Below are 17,285 nucleotides of genomic sequence, written 5' to 3'. Positions count from 1 at the left end.
AATCTTTTCATTATTTATACCTAATAAAAATATAATTCAATTAGTGTTGCATTCAAATGCTGTTTATTCCTATTACCACTTAGGAATGTAATGGCAGGAAGCAATCTGGCAGAAACATTTCATGTATGTTCATGAATTATACTGTCATTCTGAATTTTGTAAGGTGCTTTTTAAGTGTTTCACTTTTTGTTGTTTATCCTCATAGCAAACCTGTGATACATGTAAAGGGTAAATCATTTCACCTCCATTGTTTGGGTGTGTTCAAGGTCAGAGATAAATAATTTGTCAGCAAATGAAGGAATAGGAAAACCTCTGGATTTACCTCCAGATCAGTAATTAGTCTTTTTACAGAATTGTTTATTTAATGCATATATAGTACTAACTAATCTCTCTGATACATAAAGGTACATTTTACCATGCTTTCATGAGTGCACTTTTAAAAAATATTTTAATTTTTCTAAAGAGTAATGCTAGTTTCTAAACAAACTTGTTCATCATCGTTTTAATAGACCTTATTTGAAAGCATCATTTAAAATTTTTCTGATATCTTAAAACAGGCAAGAATTCTGGGCCTTTAAAATCATTTTTCTAGCACTCTTGTTATAGGTGAGTTACTTTGTCAGGAACTTTTACCTACAGAATGACTCCAGATCTATATTAATTCAGTTTGATTTGGATCAAGTTTAAGGTCCAGTTAAGTATATCTGATTTTATTAATGACACGTTTTATCCTAGATGTTGTTAAGGAAGTAAAATATTCATGTAGCCATTTCAATAGTAGAGAATGTGTGTATTCAAAAATAAGAACTATTTAGAGTTAGTAGTGTCTACTAATTTTACAAATTCAGGATTATTTCTTTTGGTTACTTATATTGTTCAAATAATAGAAATCTGTGTTTTAAAAATCAGCTCAGTGACCTTTTCAAAATGGGGCGTAAATAAAATTAAAGGTGCTTTCACTCTAGGTTTAGCAATATGTTCTTACATAAATGAATACTGATATATATTGTTTTCTTATCATCTTAGTCAGTTGTCATGATCTAAGAATGAGATGGCAGAAAATTTTTCATACCCTTTATTTCCAGAGTAATTGCAATAGGTGAATAATTTATTGATGTTGGGTGAAACATTATTTTGGTATTTTATATCTAAAATTTTTTCTTTTAATCTAGAGATTATACAACTTGTTTTGATTTTATTTTGTCTTTTTTGAAGAGAGGGAGTTAATTGTAAAAGTAACTCACTCACTGTCACTGTCAAGAAATTACCACATGAAGTATCTTAAATTAAGTTGATAAGTCTTTTCCTTAAAGGTGGCTTTGAATTTGGTGTTCTTACTTGGGCTGGTGCTTCCTGTCCTTAATGTCTTGAAGCACCAGTAATACCTAGGTCAAGTTTTACATTACAGACTGGAGATCTCTTTTGTTCCAATTAGCCCACCCCCTTTCATATTATCATTATCCTTAGGTTGTTTTGGGGGGGTTTTGCTTTGTATACATTTCCTATATAGAAGTAATTCAATTTAGACTTGTCACAGAATATAGGTTTTTCTATCTCCCTCAATTTCTTTCCTTTGTATTTATAAACTACTATGGTTCTTTTGTAATCAATCTGTAACTCTCATGAAATTTAACGGTCCCATCATCTAGTAGTGTTATGTTTATCTTAAGCATTTTAATATTACTATTTTTACCTGCAGGCTTACCTTCAACAAACTCAAGAATTGGTTTTACTTGAAACCATAATGCTACAAACCCTAGGTATGTACTTACATCATATATTTTTGTTTGTTCTTCAGTGCAGTACAATAAGTTCTTATTTAATGTCATCACTTGGTTTCGCGACTGAGTGAAACAACATATAACAAAACCGGTTTACTTGGCCTAACTGATAAAAACAAGAGTTCAGTTCCTATGGTATAACACATGATGTTGAATGAAATAACATTATTCGAGGACCTGCTGCGTTCTAAATAAAGGAAAATTTCTGGAGTAATTTTGTCTTTTTTTTAAACATATCTTTATTGATTTCAGAGAGAGGAAAGGAGGGGGAGAGAGAGAGAGAGAAACATCAATGATGAGAGAGTCATTGATCGGCTGCCTAGCCCGCAACCCGGGAATCGAACCCCGATCTCCTGGATCCTAGGTCGATGCTCAACCGCTGAGCCACGCCCGGCCGGGCTGGAGTAATTTTATCTTTGATGAAAGTTTCATTTTAAAACAAAGTTGGGCAGAATACTGCTGGCTGGTTATAAGGAAACCATTTTTAAAAATTAAATTTCATTTGACATAAACAACCTTGGGTGAGATTTTAATGTTTTCAGACGGTTAAGACACTGCTTCATTCTGGGTTTGCATTGGAGAAGGAAATACTCTCTCGAGCTGTTGCATCTGATTGTAATGTGTACAAACATACATGGCAGTTCTTGTTCTCCTAGGGCTTATAGTCAGTGTTTAATGAATTTAGATCATTTTTAATGTGACATAATAGTTAATTAAATGTTGAAATCCTTTTCTAAAAGTTACATTGTCTGCAAAGTTCATGCAACTTAAGTGATTTCTAAAGATCATCTACTCTTAGGTTTCACTTTACTATGAGGAAATTGAGGCTGAAGGCAGTTTTTACTTGTGTAAAGTCATGTGTTACTTCTAGAAGAACATTGTCTGTATGGAGATCTGGGTTTAAATCTGTAGGCCTCTGACTTGCTTAGTAAACTTGGGCAAAGTTCCCCACTTGACTTTTTATACCTCCATTCTATATATGCAAGGTATAATAATAATGCCTGCCGTAACATTGTGAATCTGAAGATGAAAGATATATAAAAAATATTGCTACATAGTGTGTATATCATAAATAATCATTATTATGGTAGTTATTTTTTATTTATTATTCCATTCCCAAATGTTGAATAGAATTGGTAATCACCGCTTCTCATAATGACAGTCTTTTTATTACAAAAGTAGCTTGTTTGAAATGTATATCACTTGTTTGAAGTTTTTATATTATAAAAAGATACAAAAATAAAAGTGAGAATCTTCTCATTCCCTCCAAATCCTGTAATGTAAATGTTATTGTTTTATTATATAAAATTACATAATTATGAAAACTTATAAATAAATAAATAATGAAAGTTGAAAAGATTATATTATTTTAAAATAATACAAAGTTATATTATTTAAAATTATTGTGTCATTTGCATTGTTTATGACAGATTCTTAAGCACTGAGAATGAATAGCATTTAAGGGGAGCATAAGAATTTATAAGAAATACCTCTTTGACTTTCATTAAAGTATGATATTGCAGGTTTTATTACAGTAGAAATATAAATAGACCATATAGTAACTTTATAAATCCAGATTACCTGTTCGTTAGGATATTATTCACTTACTGCTTTGAAGGCATTAGATGCGACCGACCTCGACTTTTTAAAAAAGGAAGAGCCCTGCCCTACTTAAGGGTTGATTGAACATTGAAAGCTTTTCTACATTTTATCTTTGGTTTTAGAAAGTGATTTAATGAATCATGAGGCCTACAAGGTGTACTTACCTTAACAATTTTATTAATGAAACGTAGTTGTAAGCTAAGTGGCTGAAACCCTTTGATCTAAGGCACACTAAGAAAATAACAACACTATGTTATTTAAAAGGTCATTTCTTACACTGAGCTCAGAGGTTATATTTATGAAAAATGTTCTTTTCACATCTTCTAAAAGAGTTGGAATACACTGAAGAACCCCAGTAAATTCAGTAGGGGGAGGGTATATTACATATTGAATTCCCTGCTTAACCTGAGGCGCAAGCTTAATAATAATTGTATTTGTGATGATTTTAGTTTGTTTTTAACATGAGGATTATTTCAAACTAATTGTAATTCAGAATTTTCAATGAATATTACCCCCTGATCTACAAATAATTTTGATAATCAATTTTCATAATTGGAACATTGTCCTTAAGAAGAAATGATTTCTTATCAGAAGTATAATAATCATGTCAGTGATAAGAAACATTGTCTTTGGGTTTTTTTAATAGTGAAAAATATATTACACATTTATGGTTGTGTGGTGAGTGGCATATCTCAGGCAAGTATTGTAGTGGTAAGTGATTGGGGAAAAAAGTGCTTTTCTTTTCAGGTTTTGAGATCACCATTGAACACCCACACACAGATGTGGTGAAATGTACCCAGTTAGTAAGAGGTAAGTGATCTTTGAAACTTTTAAATTAAGTACAGTAGTAATGATTTTTATTGTCTATAATTGATTTGAATGCTATGTTCTTACAGCCTTTTCTTGAATTTTATTAAAATAAGGGAAATGTCATTTTGAAGCATTACTTTTCAGTGTTCCATATCTTCCTCTTCATCTACTTCTATTTGTGGTTCTCCCAGTCAATTAGCTTCCTTTACACTTCCACTTCAGCAAGTCTCATTTCACTGAAAAGTTGGAGGGCTTCCAAATATTAGGACTCTGTCTACCTCCCCATTGGGCTATGCCTGTCCGATTTCAGTTGATATTTAAGGTGGAGGCCGTTAATACATGGGTGCAGAAAATAGTAAAAATTTTTTATTTATGTCAGAAATGTTCACTGACTTCTTGAAAAGATTACAGTATAAGAATTTGCAAGTCAACCTCAGATTTTATTCTATAAAAATTGCCTTTCTTTGCAGATTTGCCATGTTTGCGAATGTTTTGCCCATGTTCATTTGAACAAAATTGGTTTTATATATTTTTCACAGTTCTTTAGTATTACTAAAAATGGTTTCCTTTTTGTGTATAATGAGGAATTATTTATACAGCTTGATACATGGTGTATGATGTGGCTGTTACACCTTTTATAAACAGGAGTAGGAAGCTTTTGTATTTTCTGCTTTACTGCTTTAAAGCATGTGGTACACATTTTTCTATTCTTGTTAATGAATCCTATATACCTGCTGTATTCCTACAAATATTTTTTACACAGTTGCATGTTGTTATACTACTACTTCTATTTTCTTGTTTCCCATTAGAAGTATTACATACTAGTAACAACCTCTTGGAATCTTTAGTTTGCCTTTTTCTCTTACTTCCATTTTGAAAATTAAATTTTGCAGTTTCATTCTTTCACCACCAGACTTCTTTAGGATTATTCTAAACAAAATGGGTAAGACTTTTGAAGGCTTTGTTTTGTTTTTTTTAGTGTTTACCTAAATATTCTCACATTTTATTCATTCTAAATTGAATTTATTTTATACCTAGGTAGGATTTTATTATGTTATGGCTACATTTTAAAAAAAAGAAAAGAAAAAGCTCTGTTATCTGACACCACAATGCCACAGTGTTTTGTTAAGATCTGGACCTCTAAAAATGGTGTTTATATATTTTTTATCCTAATAGCATATATTAATTATCACTTGTAAACTAGAACATACTTAATTCCTGTTCTTTGTTGTTATATGAGTATATTTTATAGCACATTCTCACCCCCAGTATTACAGTGTGGTATAGATTTGTATGGATAACTTTGTAGATGTTGAATTAAGAAAAAAAATCTGAGATAGTAGTTCTGTTTTCCTGCAAACTTGAAAAGGGTAAACTGTTTTGTCAGACTAATGGAAAGCCACTTAATTTGTTTTAAATTGAGTCTGATGAAAAAAGATATTAAAGGAGGATATTAATATGGGTTAAAATAATACTTTGATTTAGTAGGAATTGAAACTGGAGTTTCAGCTTAGTATTGTGAAGTTTTAGCTTTTTAAAAATCCTTTTTTATTAATATTTTTGTACGTTGTCCTATATCTAAAGAAGCTAGAGACATAAAGAACATAGATTTGCAAAGTTGAATAGTAAATTTTAAAACATTTACAAAAATTACAAGTTTGATAAATCATCCAAAGCAAAATATTAGAATATTTTTTGTTAATGTTTAAAATGTGACTGATTCTTAAATTTTAGTACAGATCTTATGTATGTTTAACCTCCTTTTGTCTGACTAACATTTCAAGTAACTAGGGTTTGTATCTCACTCTATTTAATAAATTTTCTTTCATGTTTGGTTTATTTTCTCTATTATAATTTTTAGCTAACAAAAGAACATTTTCCCTCCATTCTTCTGTTGCACAGTGATGGGTTATTGAATTTAGATATATTCTGAGGTGAAAACTGCTATGGCAATTAAAATTTTCTTCTCTGCATATTTTGAGTCTTTTCTGAAGGGGATAAATGGTTCGGCTTCTTTAAAGCCCTTTACCGCCTCCTTTTCCCCTCAAGAGAAAGCTGGTATTATGCTCCTTTGCTGCAGAATTGACCTTTCACTTCTCTGATGGAAAAAATGCAATAATTAAGTCACACTGTCTCCAAGACAGCTCATGCTTTGCACTCTTCCTTAGCACGACTCTGCGAAGCCCAAATCCCTTTTTAAAAGATTCACATGGGCAGCAGGGATTACAGGTGCTACAGATAAAAATAGGAGGGGCAAGAATTTGGAGCCTTTTAGAGAGGGGTGAGTTGAGCGGAACTGACCCTAGTTGAAGCAAAGGGGAAAGGGATGTCAGGGCCGATGAGAGTGATTGGAGGAGGTCACCCATAGCAGAGGCATCCCTGCTGGGAAGAGAGAGAAGCAGAAGGGGCCGGGCTGTTTTCAATTTGTGTCTTAATTTCAATTTGGGGGTTGGGGGGGTATGTTGAAGCATCCTGATTCCCTCTAGAGCACTGTACTCATATCTAAAGTTCTTGTTAATTGGAATCTATAATTTTTAAAAAATACAGTGGAGTTTCCTATATCTATGTCCTTACAATGTTTCTAGGTTGTTTATTCTGTTGATGCTTTTAGTAGCATGATGAAAAATTGAGCGGTTGTGCTCTCAGTTTGGAGGGTGGGGGCTTGTTTTCTTTTATTTTGATGGAAGTACTAGCCAATTTAATATGACTGAGGATTAAGTCTGGCAGGCAACTCTGTATTTTGTATTAGACTTCAAAATCTTTTCTTCTTCTTCCTCTTCTTTTTTTTTTTTTTTTTTAAATCCAGGAGAATGCTTTATTGCAACTTTTAGCTGACTAGATGCTTAACTTAGTAACAAGTTTAGCCCTTGTAACTGGCTAGCTAAAAGCAAATCGGCTTGTTTCTCAGATCTTTGGGGGATAGCAAGAAACATTTGAGTGAATGTTGTTGAAGATTTTCAGTAGTATAGAAAATGATGGCGCTCTTGTGATATTTGTAAGTAGTAAGTAAAATTTACTTTTTGTGTACACATCTTTGAAGTTTTTGTTCTGTTGAGAATTTTTTAATAGTAGCATGTTAAAGCTGATAGTATTGTCTTCGTTTTTGTTTTTTTTCCTTACAGCAAGCAAGGATTTGGCACAGACATCCTATTTCATGGCTACCAACAGGTTGTTATCCTGACCCTCTTTGTTGCACTGTTGTAGCACACTATAGCTTCCTTTAATGCAGGGCCCCCTCAATGTGTCTCTTACCCTTGTTGCAACAGGAGACTGGACCATCTACTGTGGTGGTACCTTCCTGTCTGCTTTGCGGTGTATTGTACAAGGGACTTTGGGCACAGAGGGGTTAAATGCACAATGTGAAGTGTAGTGGTGCTTTCTGATGACATATTCTCGATTTGTGAGTGCATAAGTCTAAAATTGGTAGCCTGAATAGCAGCTAAAGATTACAGAGAGCTAAACTTAACGTAGAAATTCGAGCAACTTGGTAAGTATAAAGCTATTTCTAGTTTATAATTATAGTTAAATGACAATTTTTAAAATTTCACATTTATCCGATCTTAACTTTAATCATTAAAATTTTTTTAATAAGTAAAATTTATATAACTTGGGTTTTGTTCCAGATAATACCCACTAGTAGTAAATTAGAAGTAGTCATCTCCTATCAGTGCCTGGATTTGCATAAGTACAATTTGTACTTTTTAAAAAAAGCTTCTTCCTTTTCAGTTTATATAAATAAAAGGTGGTGTGGGTTGTGATTGATCAGTAAACATTTTCATCAATTCTGAAACTGAAGTGGAAGAATAGTTTTTAAAAGCCTTCGATATCTAACATAAAATTCTGTTCTGTATTGATTATATTAATTATTTGTTTTTTAAATGGGTCATTGGGGAAGGGACCAAACCAGCTTTGTGTGGTCCTTAATTTTTTTTGTAACACTATTAAGTTTTATTTTTGGATTGGCAAATACCAGTGTATTTTCTTAGATACGTGTTGTTGGGATTTAACCTCTATCCCAAGGAATTCTGAACAATAAAAGCAGAAAACACTTAAATTTAAAACTGGTTAGAAAAGCCTAATTGTGACATGTTACATGCCCAGCATAGTAGGAGAAAGTAGTATTTTGTAATATGTAGCAACAGTGGACCTTGAAGCTGTTGTGTAAATGGTAAGTTTTCTCTGTGGCTTTATTGAAAAGAAAACATAGGTTTACATAGATAAGTATTAAATTCTCTTTAACTTACTTGAGAATTATGTTTGCTGAGCCACATCAACTGGTAGAATCCCTTATAATGCAGTGTTGAAATTTGTCACTTTTATGAAGAGTCCTCTGCTTTTTCTTTACTTTTTTGCCATGATATTACAAAAGAAACAAAAATGCCATCAAAAAAAGTTTAAGGTGTTGTACTTGTATATAGTGACTATTGGAAATAGAAGTATATTAGGTATATCTTCCCCTCCTTTTATAAAGAAATAAAAATACTTTGAATTTAGATGTAAAAACAAAATTTAGAAACATTAATATCTTAGTAGTATTAATAAAATATTAATATAATACTCTGGGTAGTAAGAGTATGGGGAATGTTCATAATCTAATAGGTTTTTTAGTACTAGAATTATATAACTATAGTGTTAACTTAATTTTATAAAATAAGGTTTTGTACTCTAGGCTTACAGAAGAAAACCTTTGTAATTCTGTTTTTGCTCTAATCTTACTGGTAAATGTTTTTCTTTGTTTTACATATTTGAATTTCTATGGCTCTTCATTTTCAAACCTACGCCACAACAGTCTACATCTTACCACCTTCTGTCTTCAGTACAAACCAACAGTGATAGCATGTGTATGCATTCATTTGGCTTGCAAATGGTCCAATTGGGAGATTCCTGTGTCAACTGATGGAAAACATTGGTGGGAATATGTGGATCCTACAGTTACTTTAGAATTATTAGATGGTAAGTAGAGAAAATCTTTTCTTTACAATAAAAATATTTCTTTTTATTACGGAAAAAAGTCTGTCTACTTCTGCATAGGTTTGAAAACTAGTGAATTCCATGTACTCATTCCCAACTGAACAGTTAACCAATTCTGGTCAATTCAATATCCTTCTTCCCCTGTGGTTTTTTGTTTTTTTTTTTAATTATTTTAAATATGTCTTTATTGATTTCAGAGAAAAGAAGAGGGGGAGAGAGAGAGAAAGAAACATCAATGATGAGAGAGTCATTGATCCGCTGCCTCCTGCACACCCCCTACTGGGGATCGATCCCACAACCCCATCATGTGCCCTGACCGGGAACTAAACCTCAATCTTCTGGATCCTAGGTCGATGCTCATCCACTGAGCCACGCCAGTTGGGCTATTTTATTTTTAATCCTCACCCAAGGACATGCCTTTATTGATTGAGAGAGAGAGGAAGGGAGAGGGAGAAAGAGAGAAACATCAATCGGATGCCCCCTGTACACCCCCCCACTGGGGATTGAACCTGCAACCTGGGCATGTGCCCTGATCGGGAATTGAACAGATGACCTTTCAGTGTACAGGAGGACAGTGCTCCAACCCACTGAGCCACACCTGCTAAGAATCCCAGATAACACTTCATCTATTAATATTTCAGTTTGGATTTCAAAAAATAAGCTTTAAAATCATAACTATAATTGTGTTTTAACAATTTGGTAATAGATTTAAAAGAATAATTACATGATCAAATGAACAGGATGAAAATAAGTATTCATTAGCCCAACAAAAAATAAAATGAACATATGTTGACCACTCAAAAGCCCTTTGAGATGTTTTCAGATTTTAAAGATTAATTTTGTTGAGTTTAAAATGTACAGACTCAAAGTCAGGTATTATTGCAGAAGATGTGAAGCAGTGAGCTAAAGGTATTTTCCAGGTAACATTCCTTGCTCTGTAGATCCACTGAGGAAGCTTGCCATTGTTGTCTTGCATTATTAAATGTGAGTTGACAGGGAAAATTGGAGGTGCGAGTTCTCTAAATTGAACCTGGAATTTGGGAGTCTCCTGATAAGATATATCTCTGGTTGAGAAATAAGAGAAGTTGGCCAGAGGTAGGAGATTCTTGGAGATTAATACATTTTAGCCATGTATTCTAGATTTCAGACAGGAAATCTTGCTTTTACTTAATACATATGCCTAAACTGGTATGTTGGGTTTTCAGCTTATTCTTTTTGTGGGCTTTCCCCAACTTTGTTCACAAAATATGAAGGTAGTGGAAAATAGGGTTTACATCTGTTGCAACTGAGGACCCTACTACCGTAGAAATGCATTTTATCAGTGATACATCACGTTGATAAGATCTGTTGGTAGACCTTGCCTACAACAATTACTACTATTGTTTTTATCTAGTGGAGATTTCTGTTTTGGGGGAATATTTTTTAATGCTACTAAATTTTCCAGAGATTCTGAGTGAGCACATAAAATTGGGGTGGGGGGTGATTTTCTTTAAAAATACGAATTCAGAGCTGTGTCTATTCTATAAATGCTGAAGGTTGAATAAGAGGGTGCTGGTGGACTAGATGAACTGTTGAGATCCCTTTTTAATGTTGCCCACTTGAGAGAAGTTTAAATCCTAAAGGCACCTTCTAAGTTATAAATTTAAATTTTATTTTTAGAGTTAACACATGAATTTCTACAGATACTGGAGAAAACGCCTAATAGGTTGAAGAGGATTCGAAACTGGAGGGTAAGAGATTGGCAGGGTTTAATAGACTATCAGTTTGTCATTTATCTAACAATTACATAGCTAACCAGTTTGAATTTTTATCTAACAATTACATAGCTAACCAGTTTGAATTTTAAGTATTCTTATTTCCAGTATCCCTAAGTAATTACAGTGTATTATAAGCTACATACACACATAGTTTATTCAGCTACTGTGTCCAGTGGACTTTGCCAAGTGTTTTATAAATTTTTTATAAATCTCTCAATGATGGAAATAGTCTTCTCTTCTTACAAATGGGGAAGTTAAAGCCTAGACCAGTTACTTTCTCAAATGGCTAGGCTAGGGTTTAGCCTGTATCGAATTCCAAAATTAGTGCTTTCACATTCTCTAGCCTTGTTTTATACCTATAAATACAGAATTTCTATAAGCAAAGAAATGTGTATTAAATTCCTTTGCTGTCATTGATTCTTTTGTGTTTTGTTTAAATAGGCTAATCAGGCAGCGGCTAAGAAACCAAAAGTAGATGGACAAGTATCAGAAACACCACTTCTTGGTTCATCTTTGGTCCAGAATTCCATTTTAGTAGATAGTGTTACTGGTGTGCCGGCAAACCCAAGTTTTCAGAAACCGTCCACGTCAGCATTCCCTGCACCAGTACCTCTGAATTCAGGAAATATTTCTGCTCAAGACAGCCATACGTCTGATAATTTGTCAATGCTAGCAACAGGAATGCCAAGTACCTCATACAATTTGTCGTCACACCAAGAATGGCCTCAACATCAAGAACCAGCAAGGACAGAACAGATATATTCACAGAAACAGGAGACATCTTTGTCTGGTAGCCAGTATAACATCAACTTCCAGCAGGGACCTTCTCTCTCACTGCATTCAGGATTACATCACAGACCTGACAAAATTTCTGATCATTCTTCTGTTAAGCAAGAGTATACTCATAAAGCAGGGAGCAGTAAGCACCATGGACCAAGTTCTGCTACTCCTGGAGTTATTCCTCAGAAGATGTCTTTAGATAAATACAGAGAAAAACGTAAGCTAGAATCCCTTGATCTGGATGTCAGGGATCATTATATAGCTGCCCAGGCAGAACAGCAACACAAACATGTGCAGTCACAGGCAGCCAGCAGCAGCTCTGTAACTTCTCCCATTAAAATGAAAATTCCCATCACAAATGCAGAAAAACCTGAAAAATATATGGTAGATAAGAAGGAAAAAAGTGGATCATTGAAATTACGAATCCCATTACCACCCTCTGATAAAAGTGCCAGTAAAGAAGAACTGAAAATGAAGATAAAAGTTTCTTCAGAAAGGCACAGCTCTTCTGATGAAGGTAGTGGGAAGAGCAAGCATTCCAGCCCACACATTAGCAGAGACCATAAAGAAAAACACAAGGAACATCCCTCAAACCGCCACCACCCCAGCAGTCACAAGCATTCCCACTCACACAGCGGCGGCAGCAGTGGCGGCAGCAAACACAGCTCCGATGGAGTACCGCCCACTGTTCTGAGGAGTCCTGTTGGCCTGAGCAGTGATGGCATTTCCTCTAGTTCCAGCTCTTCAAGGAAGAAGCTGCATGTCAATGATGCATCTCACAACCATCACGCCAAAATGAGCAAAAGTTCCAAAAGTTCAGGTAGTTCATCTAGTTCTTCCTCCTCTGTTAAGCAGTATATATCCTCTCACAACTCTGTTTTTAACCATCCCTTACCCCCTCCTCCCCCTGTCACATACCAGGTGGGCTACGGACATCTCAGCACCCTCGTGAAACTGGACAAGAAGCCAGTGGAGACCAACGGTCCTGATGTCCATCACGAGTACAGTGCAAACAGCCAGCATATGGACTACAAAGACACATACGACATGCTGGACTCGCTGTTAAGTGCCCAAGGAATGAACATGTAATCATTTGTTTAGGTCAATTTTTCCTTTACTTTTTTAATTTAAAAATTGTTAGAATGGAATCCTCCTGATCTAGCAGTGGTAACACCTGCTGTTGCTGCCACTGTCTCAATATTTGTAAGTGCTGCTTTATTCTCTTAAAAGAAGAGATTATAGTAAACAAGTCTTTCTCTCCACATATGATAGTGTTATAAATACTGTAAAAGCATGGAAGGTGCAAAACTCAGTATTTCTACAATTGCAGCTAAGAACATTAGGATGAATGGCTGGCTGCTTCTAGGAATATAATATGCCTCAAGCATTCGTTATTTATAATTTGAATACTGTAGCTATCTTATTTTTTTGTTGCTTGGCTTTTGAATGAGTGTAAATTGTTTTCTTTTGTGTATTTATACTTGTATGTATGATTTGCATGTTTCAGTGTTAAAGGGATAAAACAGTATACTGAAAACTGTTTACAAGAAAGTGGAGAAAAATGTACATACATTTTTGTATGTTTAGATATTACCATAAATACTCAGGATTGGAGCTGCTTGTAAGTATAACAATATACAGAATAACTTTATTTTATCTCGTCAGAGTCCATCACTAATCTAAAACAAAGGCGGCACTTTTTCATGTTAACCTTAAACTCTAGGCCTTACTGGAAGCCTCTGAAGGGGGACATTCACTACCAGATGGGTATGCAGTGCCACACATGGTCACTACACTGTGAGGCACTGAACTTCTGCCTTCAGAGGTTCTGACCAGATTGGCTGCTGAAATAGCCCCTAGTTTTCTGAAGGCTTGAAGAAGAAAAAATGAAGTTTACACACTCTTGCTGTGAAGTGCAGTTAAATGTGTGTGGGTCTGTTGCAGTGCTGTAGCAGAGCTGTTAATAATGGTTATGTAGAGTACTGTGATTTGAAAACTAAAGTCACAAGACGTACATAGTGAAAAATTAGTAAGTTTTTTCTTCTTAAATAAAGAACTTTAACACTACGTAGTTTAACAGTAAACAGGGATCATTTCCTTTAGCATTCAGAATGACACCATATTCTTAAACATACTCCTCCCCTGAAGCGTGTTTGTGTGTGATGCCATATTTCTTTTTCAGGTAAATTCAGTCTTCCTTATAAAAATAAAATTAAACCTATTGCTCTCTCAGTTCTTTTATATTCTAACAATAAATAAAAAGAAAAGATCACTGTGCATTGTACCTGTATTTATAGCTTATCGGGAACCTCTGAGAAAAAGATGGTCATCCTCCAGGTAGACAGCTAGTGGAGGTTTACATTTGTTTGCACATCTCAGTATATTCCTGTTGGGGGCAAATTGGCACAGTCGTCTGACTTCTGAATAAGCGGTAAACATGAACTTGTTTAAAATTTGTCTTAAACACCAGTAATATGGCTCCAGTTTATCAGTGAGTCTTGTATTTATTCTGTGGTAAATCTTTGAGCTGTTGAGTATCTTTGAGATGGGTTGAATTCAACTTCCTTTGAACTGAAAGCTGTCTTCATTTTTCCTCTATGTATATGAATTATTTTTGTTAAAGCCACTGATATGTGCACAATTGTAATTTTACTCAAGTATGTTGCAGTTGTAAATATTAGAGTTTAATCTTGTGCTCTACTTTTATTTAGCAATTACCTAATTTGCCAGTAGCTTTATAATTTTTTAAAGATAATTGTTGGTTATTTTGTCAATGTTATTTGAATTTACAATACTAGGAGCCTCTTTCTAGGGACTTTGCCTAGCTAGCATGTCCTAACATTTGTTCTTGTCTTGCATAACTTTAGTAATCTTTGTCATTATGTGTAACTGTTCTGTATGGCATATTATTGTATCCACAAACATGATAATTTTGATACAGTTATACTTTGACAGTGGTACATAATCCAAGGACTAGTATATAGAATTAAGCTGAGTGCAGAATGAGGGAGGGAAGGGTTTTGTTCTTGATAATTTAGATGTGAAACCTCTAAGGAACTATCATGTGAAACTACATAGGGTGGTTGTGCTACTGTATGCTTAGGGATGATAATACCAGGAATTTTAATAAGATTTTGTAAAGAATATCCAGAAAATTAGTGAACTTATTTTCAGTATGACATAGAAAACAATGTGAATATTTAAGGTCTGTGACTATACTTAAGCTTCACAAAGAATTGCAGAATTGTTTGAGATGTGGGAATAAAGGTAATTTTGTTGAATCTTTATTGGTGCTAATGATGGACAGTTTAAAAGGTAGCTAGTGTATATTGTTATGGGTCAGTACTTATTAGTACTTCCAAAATTGAATTTAAAATGCTATGTATTCACTTTTCACTCTGTAAATGTAAATCTTTACAATGACTTTATTTATTAAAGAGCAGCCAGTTGTAATTTTTACAGGATTGTGTGAGCTGTTCAAACTCTTTAACCTCTGAACAGGATTTTAGCTTCCAAAACCACAGTGGGGATAAATATGGAAATCCTTTTTATTCCATTCAGTGAAAATCCTTAAAATTCATATTACCATGAATTTGCTTTAGCCATCTCCTCAGCCTGGTCCCAATAGGCTCAACCAAAGAAAAAGACTCCAGTGAATGGACATTATTACTGAGTCTTCTTGTAAGTAGCCATAAGTAAACCAAAATAATATCCTCAAATTTAGGTATGAAATTCCACATGTGCAAAGTACTGTTAAGGTGAAACATTTTTGATGAGATTTTTAAAAATATTTGAAATATTAAAAAGCATTATCTTTAAACAGCCTATAAAAGAGTGATTCATTTTTTAGTTGTGTTTTCCCAAGATCATAGTTACCTTTATGCAGAAGCACATTACATACAAAGGCTTTACTTCTACCTCTTTCAACTAATTTTCCAATATTGAGCTGTGCCCCCTAAATATTTGCCTTAGCTACTTTAAGATACAGTATTTTCAGAACCAAAGCAAAGGAGTATCTTTTCACAGAAATATTCCTGGAGGCCTGCTTTACGAAACTGGCAGTAGTATTTTTTACTGATAAGACCTTGCAAAAATCCTAGTTCCTTTTTCTTGTTTAACCTAAGGTTCATTTCTTATGCAGGTTTTTAAATACTGAAAAGTCATGTAATCTCCCCTAAGTTGATCTTTGAGTGTATTTATAGATGCATCTGGGTCTTCCTGTGAGTATGCAGTATATTCTGGTTAGTCCCAAGAAAATTTCTAATGTGATGCCTGGTTTTATGCAGAATTTTGTGGAGGGGTGCTTACTTTCCTTTGGACCAACAGATTATAATTATGTAATGTTAAGAATCTTCAATGCCAAAAGATTTTTTGAAAGAAAGGGCTAGCCAGAGTAAGGACCAGGCCCTGGGACGTGCACCCTAAACCAACCGCAGGGCTCTATGCTGCCATCCTAGAGTGGGTGGGGCTCTGTCATACAATGAGTTTGGGGAAGAAAGGTGTAAGTTGTTATGAAAGAATTCACATTGGCTCTAGATAACAGGGGGCTGGAAAAGGTGAAGCAGGGACAGTTCTAAGACAGGCTGTGAGGGAAACTTGTTGCTTTTGTATTGGTTGTGGGCTACAGTCTGGAATATTCGTGTATAAACGGGATGAGGCATCCTCAGGTGATGGCTGTTCCCTAGATAATCAGGAATCGCTACCTGGGAGTTCAGTTTCAACATACATTCAGGAACAGGAAGTCTCTGGTTTCAGCCCTAGGTTCTGTTTGTTACCTGACTTCCTGTTGCTCCCACCCTCCAGCCTGCTGTAATTTAATTAGGATATCAGAATTATCAGCTTGTCGGTAAGATACCTTAATTTTGGCCTGTCTGTCCCCTTGGAACTTAAAGAAATGACTAGTCGAGGTCTACTTTAGATAACTAATTTAAAATGTTTTTTGTTACTGAATGCCTTGCCTTAAAAGCATTTTAAGCACATTTTTGTTATATTTGACCATTTAAATTGCTGATTTTTATCCCTCAGCCAACCTTAGAAATAAACCACTGCTTGTAAGTGAACGACTGTTACCTACTCTTTAAGTCCTTGGTTGATGAAAGATTTTAGGGCTTCGCATTTTATGGAAATAAGGAAGGTGTTTTTTAAACCTGGTATTATCTATAAAGGAAGATGGTCCTATTCTCAAGATAATCTCACTCTTCCCAGACTATCTAAACCGAAAGCAGTCGTTTCTCACCTAGAACCGTGCTTAAATTGCTAGGTAATTTTTATAGACATCTTGCTGTCTCATGTGCCCATCTGTATATAATGGGCTGACTTAGACGGATTTTTACATTGGAAAAGCACATTCTGTCCCTGGCCACCCAGGCTGCCAATTTACTGTACAAATGTGTTCATTTGAAAATTCAAAATTCAGCTATGTTAACATCTGAAATTTGATCACTGTGGGCTGACACATTGTTTTGTAAGAGAAGTTTGCCTCTGAAACATCTTCATAGCCAGTGGTCTGGGATGCTCAGTGTTTTCAGTCTGAGACCGCGCATCCGTTTCCTCCACGCTGTAGAGTTGGGCGCAGCTGGCCTTT

At 34.7% G+C, this 17,285-nt stretch overlaps 1 protein-coding gene across 9 annotated transcripts in view; it reads left to right on the top strand.

Annotated features, from left to right (window-relative positions):
* Positions 1 to 15,160, top strand: part of CCNT2 (cyclin T2) — a 37,105-nt gene extending 21,945 nt beyond the window's left edge. For 4 of the 9 annotated variants that reach the window (XM_081143007.1, XM_081143011.1, XM_081143012.1 and 1 more), the window contains 6 exons: positions 1,700 to 1,760; positions 4,131 to 4,193; positions 7,316 to 7,361; positions 8,983 to 9,146; positions 10,824 to 10,894; positions 11,363 to 15,160. In XM_081143007.1, the coding sequence (XP_080999133.1) occupies positions 1,700 to 1,760; positions 4,131 to 4,193; positions 7,316 to 7,361; positions 8,983 to 9,146; positions 10,824 to 10,894; positions 11,363 to 12,790 (1,833 nt within the window). In that variant the 3' untranslated portion in view covers positions 12,791 to 15,160. Of the gene's footprint in view, positions 1 to 1,699; positions 1,761 to 4,130; positions 4,194 to 7,101; positions 7,189 to 7,315; positions 7,681 to 8,982; positions 9,147 to 10,823; positions 10,895 to 11,362 lie in introns of those variants that run through there. The other 5 variants (XR_013999209.1, XM_081143010.1, XM_081143013.1 and 2 more) reach the window with 5 other exon arrangements.
* Positions 15,161 to 17,285: the final 2,125 nt, after the last annotated feature.

Source organism: Miniopterus schreibersii (assembly GCF_964146895.1).
Source record: "Miniopterus schreibersii genome assembly, chromosome: 7".
NCBI classification, from domain to species: Eukaryota; Metazoa; Chordata; class Mammalia; order Chiroptera; family Miniopteridae; genus Miniopterus; species Miniopterus schreibersii.
The sequence above is the reverse complement of the archived record's forward strand: the minus strand, read 5'-3'. Positions and strand labels throughout refer to the sequence as shown.